This window comes from Panthera onca, chromosome F1 (assembly GCF_046562875.1).
Source record: "Panthera onca isolate mPanOnc1 chromosome F1, mPanOnc1 haplotype 2, whole genome shotgun sequence".
In the NCBI taxonomy this organism is placed as follows: Eukaryota; Metazoa; Chordata; class Mammalia; order Carnivora; family Felidae; genus Panthera; species Panthera onca.
Window position 1 is genome coordinate 34667079 of NC_138355.1, and position 10758 is coordinate 34677836.

The 10758-nt window shown below is 44.4% G+C and overlaps 1 protein-coding gene and 1 long non-coding RNA gene across 6 annotated transcripts in view; one reads left to right on the forward strand and one right to left on the reverse strand.

Annotated features, from left to right (window-relative positions):
- The window catches only part of RCOR3 (REST corepressor 3), a 52993-nt gene extending 47256 nt beyond the window's left edge, over window positions 1-5737 (reverse strand). The window contains exons 1-2 of one of the 4 annotated variants that reach the window (XM_081791894.1): window positions 5315-5737; window positions 4862-4918 (exon numbers count right to left, since the gene is read on the reverse strand). In XM_081791894.1, the coding sequence (XP_081648020.1) occupies window positions 4862-4918; window positions 5315-5489 (232 nt within the window). In that variant the 5' untranslated portion in view covers window positions 5490-5737. The remainder of the gene's footprint in view (window positions 1-4861; window positions 4919-5314) is intronic. The other 3 variants (XM_060643907.3, XM_060643908.3, XM_060643910.3) reach the window with 3 other exon arrangements.
- A 142-nt stretch (window positions 5738-5879) lies between these two features.
- On the forward strand, window positions 5880-7324 carry LOC144614869 (uncharacterized). Of its 2 annotated transcripts, none has more exons than XR_013553115.2 (2): window positions 5880-6671; window positions 7005-7324. It is a non-coding gene; the product is annotated as an uncharacterized LOC144614869 (long non-coding RNA). The 2 variants fall into 2 exon arrangements; XR_013553114.2 differs by having other exon boundaries at window positions 5880-6439.
- Window positions 7325-10758: the final 3434 nt, after the last annotated feature.

A 10758-nucleotide genomic window follows, 5' to 3' on the forward strand; every position in this document is an offset into this window, starting at 1 on the left:
TAAGCCAGGATTTTGACATCTATAGGAAATTTCAAAATAGGTACAAAAATAAAAATCTTCTATTTCTTCTCAGATTTAAGACATTTAAAATAAGGATTTTGACTGAAATCCTGGGATACATAGTCTATATAAAGAACTTAAATCCTGGGGTGCCTGGGTGGCTCAGTTGATTGAGCATCCAACTCTTGATTTCAGCTCAGGTCATGACCCCAGGATTGTGGGATTGAGCCTCACATCAGGCTTCATGCTAAGCATGGAGCCTGCTTAAGATTCTCTCTCTCTCTTTAGGGGTGCCTGGGTGGCTCAGTTGGTTAAGTGTCCAACTTCAGCTCAGGTCATGATCTCATGGCTTGTGGGTTTGAGCCCTGCATCAGGCTCTGCGCTGACAGCTCGGAGCCCGGAGCCTGCTTCAGATTCTGTGTCTCCCCCTCTCTCTGCCCCTCCCCCGCTCATGCCGTCTCCCTCAAAAATAAACATTAAAAAAAATTTTTTTTAAAGATTCTCTCTCTCCCTCTCTCTCCCCCTTTGCCACTCCTCCCCATTCTCTCTCTCTCTAAAATAAGAATTTAAATACTGAGAATATTAAGACATACCAAATATATATTTTTAAAATTTTTTTAACGTTTATTTATTTCTGAGACAGAGAGAGAGACAGAGCATGAACAGGGGAGGGGCAGAGAGAGAGGGAGATACAGAATCTGAAACAGGCTCCAGGCTCTGAGCTGTCTGCACAGAGCCCGACGCCGGGCTCGAACTCACGGACCGCAAGATCATGACCTGAGCTGAAGTCGGATGCTTAACCGACTGAGCCACCCAGGTGCCCCCATACCAAATATTTTTTAACATTCTACAATTTATAGATTTAATTCACCACCTTCAAACTGGGATAAACAAAGACTTTCCAAGGAGTACATGAGCATAAATAGATTTTATGGGAATCAATTTTCCCTTTAACTTCCCTATGTTCCCTTTCCCACAAAATCTGCCTAAGAACTCACCTGCAGTCTAAGCTGTATGCTCATTCTACTCTGACCCTCTTCACAAATACCTTCTCTCACTTAAAAAAGCAGCTCTCACCCCCTCCCACATCTGACAAGAGTATACTGCCTAAAATCTTAAACCTCCATAGTGCCAAACAAAGGGTGTTTGCAAGGCTCTCCTTTACTCAAGGCATCATAGCTATTACAATTTCAATCAATTACACAATAATTGTAATCATTCAAATCAGAAGAGACTTAACACTTAGAACCTTAGGTTCACAAGAATACATATTACAGTGGTAGAGATCAATAAAGCACTTTCAAGCAAAAAAATATAAAATCCTGTGGGGAAAATGCACGGAAACGATGTAAAAGATAAGAAGGAAAAATGTAAACTTTCAGACTGTGAGCCTATTCATTCTTTTTTTTTTTTTTTTAAAGTAGGCTCCTCACCAAGTGCAGAGCCTAATGCGGGGCTTGAACTCATGACACAGAGATCTAGATCTGGGCTGAGGTCAATTGGAAGATTAACTGACTGCGCCACACAGGTGCCCCATTTCATACTTTTTATAAATAGATATTATCATATTACTGCAGTAAATTTAATCTCATACACTTAAAATAAGGTATAACAACTTTATTTCAAAGTGTTAATATTTTCAATACACTGGAGATAATGTTTTTCAACTATTTAAACACAGCAACAAGTGATAGATGTCAAAAATATGTAAGAAAATATTTTTTTTGAAAATTCTTTTATGGATATACAAGCAAAACATCTGTAGACCGCTGCTTTATAGACATTAATTTTCACCTAATCTTATGATATAGTTAACATTATCTCCCATTGACACATGAGAAAACAAAGGTCTGGATACATCAGATGGGTCATCGAGGTCACTAGGCCCTATTAACTAAGAGGCATACAATACGATTTGAGGCTATAATCACCACAGGAAACTGCTCCTCCTTGATTGATGAATAGTCAGGAGGCACTAAATAAAAGTTGGGAAGACCTAGCGAAAAATCTAAAAAAAAAAAAAAAAGGCACCTAAGAAAATAATCAAATCCAATTAGTAAATTTTTATGAAGGTCTTTTTAGCAATGATCTGTTAATTAACATAAACTATTCCTAATCTCCTATATTCAGTAATTCCAACTTAAATCACACTTCTTCTCATATTTTTTAAAATACCCATTTTAGTAAGTCATTCTGTGTTTGATTTCTACCATCACTATCATCTCCCCCAATAAAAATATCCTCCAGACACACCCGAATCCTCTTTTAATTTTCCTATATTCTGATCATAATAATGTTGGTAGCTAAGGAATTTTTCTTCCAAATAGCTTGCATGGTTACTGGTGAATAAACTCTATGAAGTGGTTAACAAGACTAAAGATGATGTTCTGAAGAAGAGAAAAGGAGACAGGAAATGACCATTTCTCAATTTCTATCATTAATTAATGAAGATCTCTTTTCCTTTTTCCAATGAAATGTTTTAATTTCTCAGTGAATTACATTGAATTGATATGAAGTAGAAACTTCACACAACAGTACAACACTCAAAATAAAATAGACAATGGTACTATGTTGGAAGGTGTAGAGGTTCAATACTTCCTCGTAAAAAGTATCTAACAACTGATAATCTTCATGTTTGACAAGATTTGCTTACGATGGCCATAGAAAAGTCCACCTAGGTTTAAATGATAACTGGTTTTAGTTGTGTCCTTGGGCTCAGTATTCTTCTGCAGATGATTAAGGAGAAAATGTCTAGATGAGGTTTTAAAATAGGACATATATCCTTATTCTAATAAAGAGTATCAATTGTAACCTAAGTAAATTGAAAATATGACTAAAAAGCAAAAAACAAAACAAAAGAAAAACCTTTACAGTGGTCTATGCCATGGCATGTATAAATGGGTTCCAGCGAGAAGCCTGGGTTTTACACACAAGACCACCTAATCTACCTGTGTACAGCTGTCTATGAAATATAAACCTACCTAATGGAGCAAAAAGATAAATGTTTATTAACTTATGAACAGTTCTGACTGTTGAGTTCTAATCTGTAAGTAAGTTTATCATTTCCCCAAAAAGCAGAGTACCAACGAAAGCCCCAAATCAGAAAGGTATAAGTGTATGCAGAATCATTCTTCCTAATTATGAAATTTAACCTTTACTGAATAACTCCCACATGCCCAGTCATGTATTCCTTATAAGAATTCCATGAAGTTTTTTTATTTCCATTTTACAGCTAGGAAACTAAGGAACAGGGAAGGCCACTGGCTTGCTCAGAGCACAAAAATTAAACAGCTGGGAACTGAAATCAATGTATCTTAAGCCAAAGCATGCTTTTTCCAAATGTCAATACCTGAGGCAGCATAGTAATGTGAAAGTGTCATCCACCTACTAGTTGCATCAATAAACAAAATTAATTTCACAAAACATTTAAAATTATTTAAGCCCACCAGCACACACATTTGATAGCTTCTGAATAAAATCTATTAACAGCTATGTCATTTAGAAGGCAACCCAGATCTAGTGAGAGCTCTTGTATCATTGTTTTTACCTACTGAAAAACAGACTGCTTTGACAATCCTTTTAACACTCATTATTTTATCCTCTCCCCTGGGACAGGAGGAGCTGCTATCTAAAACTCTTCAAATGGTTGGTAAATAGTTCGCATTGCCGTAATGGGCAGGGGAAGAACGATAATACCCATCTACACCCTATAATGAAGCAAACAAGCTATACCCCCTCCCCAAAATACAAGTAAGCCATATTAATTAATATCTAATACAGAACTCGAGAGTTCGACACAATGTTATTATAAGCGGGCAATGGGCAAAAAACTGATCAACTGTAAGGGAGAAGGGAAGAAAAAAAAAAAGAAAAACAAAAAAGAAAAACAAAAAAATGAGAGAGCTCCTTCAAAGTCTGTCCAAAGCCTGCACTGAAGAGGGTCTGGGGTGGGGGGAAGGAAACCCGCTCCACTCCGGGAGGCTCCAGCAAGGGCGCCTCCATATGCGGAACTCTCGCCCAATCCCCGTCCAGACTGAAATCCCGTGACCGCCAGAGAGCCTGTTTGGAGAAAAGTAGACAGGGAGCCCGCAAGCTGGGTTGGCAGAGGACGCTGGAACCTGGCTGCTCGGGAGAAAATGTCTCCTTGGCAGCTGCAGCCACTGTCCTGTGGTCTGACTTCCCAGGGCTGGCTCGAGGGCGAGGTGTGCCTCTGGCTTCTCCCCACCCCCTTCCCCCATCCCTTTCTCTCCGCGGCTCCTACACTCCGCAGAGCTGTCTCGACCAAAGCTACACCACCTAGCCAAAAAGAAAAAAAAAGAAAGAAAAGAAAAGAAAATCCCGTGTGAGCGCGGGTCGGGCAGGGCTCGCCCTCGGCTTCGGCCGATGACAGCAGCCCCCGGCATCCGCCGCCCTTGCGGAGCGCGGCCCTCCGCTCCCCGGGGCCGGCGGTGTGGCAATTGACATTTGCATGGCTCTTCCACACGCAGCCCGCACACCCTCTCTTCCAGCCCTCGGCCCAGGAGCCGCTCCTTTCCCAGCCCCGGACCCCCGAATCCGCCGAGGGCCGCCTCCCTCTGCTCTCTCCGACCTCGCCCCAGGCTCATGGGGGCAGAAAGGCGATGCCACCAGCGGGCAAGTGGCCTCCAAAGGAACCATGTTAACCTTGCAATGCACACATCTGCCCACACGCCCTGTGTCACAGCCCTGCCAAGCCTGACAGCCTCCCCGCCAGATGCCTGCCCATCCCAGCCCTGCATCCCCTCCCAACCGCACACCCGGACCCCTACCTCGCCCGCCCTTCCACCCTAAGCCATTCCCAGAAAAGGGGAGAAAGGATTTTGCTTAAAACAAATATATCTACCTGGATCAAATTCAGGGATCCGAGCTTGGTATTCAGCTCCGACTCTCATCCCAACATCTGCAAAGCAATGCCAAAAAGAAAAAAAGAGAGAGAGAGAAAAAGAAAAAGAAAAGAAAGAAAAGAAGAAAAACGAAGAGACACTTAATAAAATATAAAAATTGCTGGAGGGAGGAAAGAAGAGGCGGGTGGATGGGAAGATATTAACTCCGGGCACTCCGGGAGATGGCAGCGGATGGGGGCGGGGAGCGGGGGGGGTGGCGAGGGCGGAGGATTGGTCGAGGGCGGAGGGACGGGGGTCGTGGGGGGTGCTGCTGCACTGCACCGGGAGTTCGAGGCTACCGCAGCGCCCGGGCTCCGAGGGGAGGGAGGGCGGGAGCGCGGCGAGGGGAGGGGGCTGGGGGAGGGGAGGAGGGAGAGGGGCAGGCGGGCTGGCGGGGAGGAGTTCGAGGCTACCACCGTGCTCGTCGTCGCTGCTGCAGCCGCTCTCGGGCTCCGAGTAGTGCAGCCCGCCGTTGGTGGACGAGGCGCCGCCGCCGCCGCCTCCGCCGCCCGCCGGGCTCTTGGCGCTGCCGTTGGCCGATCTGTTCTTCCCCAGTAACTCGGGCCCTTTCTCCATCATGCCGGGCATGGTAGAAGAGGGGAGGGGGAAAGGTGAGGGGAAGGGGTAGGCGTCAGGGTGAAGGGGGAGATGGCTTACGAGTGAGGGCGGGAGGGAGAGGAGGAGGAGGAGGAGAAGGAGGAGACGGCGGCGGCGGCGGCGGAGGCGGAGGCGGAGGAGGAGGGTGTTAATACGGAGCCGCCATAACCGCCCCGGTCCGGCAGTAGCGCAGTCGCCTCACAACAACCCGCCCCGGCCCCGCCTCTCTCCCCTCCTCCCTCCGCCCGCCCCGCGCAGTCCCGGGCGCCCCTGTCGGCCGCGCCGCGCTCTACGCCGCCGCCGGTATCACTCCGCCCCGCAGGGAGGTTCCGGCCGCGGGGCGGGGAGGGGCGGAGGGGAAGAGGGGGAGGGGCGGGGAAGCCCGGCTCGTCGACAGCCCGGGCAACCCCAACCGTGCGCTAATAAAATCGCCGCAGAGGCGCGGCCGCCTCTCGGGCTTCCTTCCTAGGGGGCGCTCTGGCGCGCGGGCGCAGGCAAACGCGAGGGCGTGGGACTCTTTGCCCTCTTAGGGCGGAAGGAACGCGTCCAGTCTGAGAAAGGGCGGCCGCGACCCGAGGCGCCCGAGTCAAAGGAGCGGCCCCCCTCTCTCCGAGGGGGTTGGGGGTCCGGACGGCCGGGCGGGTGTCGGCGGGAGCCTGGGCCCCTTGAGAGACTGTGGCGGTGCGGCTGCTCGGTTTCGCGGCTTCTCCGCCGCCGTCGAGCTGGTGTCGCGCCCTTGCCCGCCCTGGAGTCGGACTGTGTAGCGGGGCGCCCTGCGAGTTCCAGGCCCAGTGGGCCTGAGTAGCAGACGCGGTCATGGTTATCTGGACGCTGCAGTTATTGTTTCTGAATCCCGGAACTGGGGCCTGACTCCCTAGAGAGACCGAGGGTGCCGAGATGAGTTTCCACTGCTGACCAGTGCAGCTGTATTTTGCTAAAAGGTGTTTTGGGGTGTTTTTTTTTTTTTCTAACCTTTCCCCCGTTTTCTCTTCTCACCTTTTTATTTTTACCCATTTTTCGTCTTGCTGTTTTTTCAGTTAGAAGTGGGTGCTGTCAGTGGTGAAATAAAATTAGGACCGAGGCCTTGTCCAGTTGGTGCTTACTCAGTCCGTGCTGACCCGTGGTCAGGGCTTGGAGCAGAGCTCTAAGGGAGGGCGGAGTCCTCCAGTAGAGGTGAGGCAAGAGCTGCATTCTGGCAGGGTTTCCAGCCTGGCAGGCGACGTGCTCTGTAATGCTTTTCTGAATTGGCTTAGCCAGAAGGAATAGGGAACTGCATATTTCGTTTACTAGATTTGAGGATGTCTGCTATGTGCCACGCTGTCTGGCATTGGGAGCGATTTATGATTTGCTTCTCTTATCATTTACTTACTGTTTTTGCTCAGCAGTAAGAATTGAGGACTTCCTGTGAACATCTAGCATGCAAACCTATGCAAAGCAGTATTTGGGATCCATAGGTAAGGTCTTCTCCAAACCCTTAAAGATTGTCTTGTATGAATTCTGTTATAGGTCAATGCGGAGTGGATCAAAGCAGAAATAAGCCTCTCTGGCCAGCCCAAGACTTCACTGAAAGCAGTAACATACCTAAAGCAGGAATGCCTCAATCAGGAATTTAGCCAAGAAACAAACAAACAAAAAAAAAGCCTGGGAAGTAAATAATTTGGCAAGATCCCTGTCTAAAGGGAAAGTCTCCTGAGCAGGTACAAAACCTATCTTGTTCTGATAGTGGAGGTAGTTTGCTCTATCAAAGTTTTATGTGATTCCATTAAGGCATACAACTAAACCTATTATTCTTTTACTTTTCTCAATAAGTGCAGGTCTGAATATTATTTTATTTTCCATGTGGTTTTTCTACAATGAAAGAACGGCTTGGCCAAATGAAATAAATAGCCATTTCCTATGACAATTACATTTTTCACTGTAAATTAATACATTGGTATTTTTATTTTTATACACAAGCTTCTAATGAACATGATTCAGCATGTATGGTCCAGTAATGCAAAGGCCGGACCCTGAACTAAGTGAATTCACAAAAGATAAATACTGCTCTGAGGCCTTTTGGCCAGCATGTTTTCTAACTCCCCAATTTTGCAACACCTTCCAACCTCTTTTGCACTGAAAGGAATTTCTGCATACAGTCAAGGATTAAAACATGGTGAAGAGGGGCACTTGGGTGGCTCAGTCGGTTGAGCGTCTGACTTTAGCTCAGGTCATGATCTCATAGTCCGTGAGTTCGAGCCCCACGTTGGCCTCTGTGCTGACAGCTCAGAGCCTGGAGCCTGTTTCAGATTCTGTGTCTCCCTCTCTCTGCCTCTTCCCTGCTCATGCTCTGTCTCTCTCTCTCTCTCTCAAAAATGAATAAACATTAAAAAAAAATTAAAAAGAAAAAACATGGTGAAGATTTGGGGACTTTTGTAACTTATTTCTAATTATTAGTAAAACCCTTAAGGAAGATTCTACACTTTATTTGAGTAAAGCAAAGAGGGCAGAACAAGGGCATTCCACTCTTAGGAAAAGAACCTCAGGGATGGGGGCTTTTCTTTCTATTCTGCCCCTGAAGAAAAGGAAAGCACCTGAAGCTGGCCTGGTTCTGAAGAATAATAAGCCTTAAAATGATTTCCCGACAGTTAACAAGAACAGTATTTTAAAAAAAGGAAAAACCTAAGAAGAAAATCTTGGGGATGTCTGTATCATCAAGGAAGAAAAAAGCTTTAAGAAAGCATTAATAAATAAGGCCCAATGATACAGAATCATGAGAAGGGTTTAAGAAAAGGCCTCTCGATTCGTTAACTAGAATAATGTTAGTTATTTTGTTTGGCTGCTTTTTTATTTAAAAAAAAATTGTGTTTTTTTTTTTTTTACTATTTTCATTGTAGTTTAAATTTGGAATAGATGATACTTTCTCATACTTCCAAAACCAAAAATCGTAAGAGGAGGGGGCGGCTGGGTGGTCCAGTTGGTTGAGCATCCAACTCTTAATTTTGGCTCAGGTCATGATCTCACAGTTCCTGAGACCAATCCCTGAGTTGGGCTCTGCACTGACAGCTTGGAGCCTGCTTGGGATTCTCTGTCCCTCTTTCTCTGCCCCCACCTGCTTGCACTCTGTCTTTTCTCTCTCTCTCTCTCTCTCTCTCTCTCTCTCTCTCTCAAAAACAGACATTAAGAAAACAAAAGATATAAGAGGAAATACTTAACTATGGTACTGGACATCCAGCAATTGCAAAAAGGCAAGGGAAAAATGTATAAAGATAGGAAAGAAATACATAAATCTGTTATTTGGAGAAATCTTGATAGTCTGTAAGTAAAGTTATAATCTATAAACCTTTAGTATTAATAATAAATTTAGTGAATTGCTGGATACAGTCAGTATATAAATCAACTATATATATATATATTTTTTTTTTTTAATGTTTTTTTAAATTTATTTTTGAGAGAGAAAGGAAGGGACAGAATGCGAAGTAGGCTGCAGGCCCTGAGCTGTTGGCACAGAGCCCAACACGGGGCTTGAACTCAAACCCTGAGATCATGACCTGAGCCGAAGTCAGATGCTTAACTGACTGAGCCACCCAGACACCCCATAAATCAATTATATTTTTAAATACTAGCACTAAGCAATTAGAAAATGAAATCTTAAAAGTGGTTAACATACAAATGCATCAAAGATATCAAATACCTAGTGTATTAGCTTCCTATGACAGCTGTAACAAATTACCACAAACTCAGTGGCTTAAAAAAAACTCCTGTCATATTTCTGGAGACCAGAACTCTGAAATCAAGGTGTCAGCAAGGCTGCACTCCCTATAGAGGCTTTAGGGAGAATCTGTTCCCTGCCGTTTCCAGTTTCTGAGTTCTGCTGGCATTCCTTGGTTTAAAGCCACATCACTCCAATCTCTGCCTCTAGCTTCACATTGCTTTCTCTTCTGTGTGTGTCGTGAATTTTCCTCTTCTTCTATTACATAAAGACACTGATAGCATTAGGACCCATCTGGATAATCCAGGATCATCTCCTTGTATCAGGAGCCTTAACTTGATCACATCTGCAGAGACCCTTCTTCTAAATAAGGTAACATTTACAGGTTCCACAGATTAGGACCTGATATTTTGGGGGCACCATTTAACCCATGACACCAAGGAATAAATCCTAATGAAAGATATATAAGAACTATATACAGTAAAACCTTAGTTTGCGAGCATAATTCATTCCAGAAACATGCTTGTAATCCAAAGCACTTGTATATAACAGCGAATTTCCCCATAAGAAATAGTGGAAACTCAGATGATTAAATCCACAACCTAAAAATGTTCATATTAAAATGATTATAATACTCTAATATAATACAAAATAAAGAAAATGCAAAATGTAAAGGAAAATAAAATTAACCTGTACTTACCTTTGAAAATCTTCATGGCTGGTGTGAGGGAGAAGAGAGAGGAAGGTTACCGTGTAGGACGACTTCCCCTGTCACTAATGGATCACTGCTGTCTGTTGGCGCAATGGAATCTTCTTTGTTTTGTGCAGCTAAAATGAAGAACCTATCCAATGACACTTGCTTTTGACTCCTTTGGAGGATTTCGTGGAAATGTGACATCACATTGTCGTTAAACAGATTCATCACTAACTGCTACAGCCTTATTCGGGTGGTGCTTTTCTACAAAATTTTGCACCGTTTCACACATTTTACACATCTCCCTAATCTCATTTGAAGTGAGGGATTCTTCTGCCTTTTTCTCCTCCGCTGCAGATGAGATGCAGACATAGACTTCTTATAAAATCTTACAGTTTCAGCCATTCGCATACCTCATTCATATTTCTCAATGATTTCCTTCTTAACTTCCACTGTAATCATCCCTTTCTTACCACCTTTCTTTTGAACCTTTTTCTTCAGGGGAGTGGGCATTGTAAACACTCGCACGGATATTGACTACAGTATAGTATTAATAAACTCTTGTCATCTACTGTATTTAATGTAACTGACAAGCAGCAGAGAAAAGGGTCTATATCTGCAGGCAGCCTGACCTAGAAAAAAGCATTCCTAGCTTACTCTTATATAGAAAAGCAAAGGACTAGCCACAGGTGCTTTGAAGTGACAAAAAATTCACTAGTGCCAGTTGTGACAACATTCTGAAAAGTCACTGATTTCTGCCAAACACCACGTCTCATGTGACCAAGCATGGGAGATGATCACCCACAATCTCGCAGAGAGAGGGAGGGAGAAAAGAACCATTGGCTCAGTTGTGAACATGTGACATTTGGTGTCTCTTA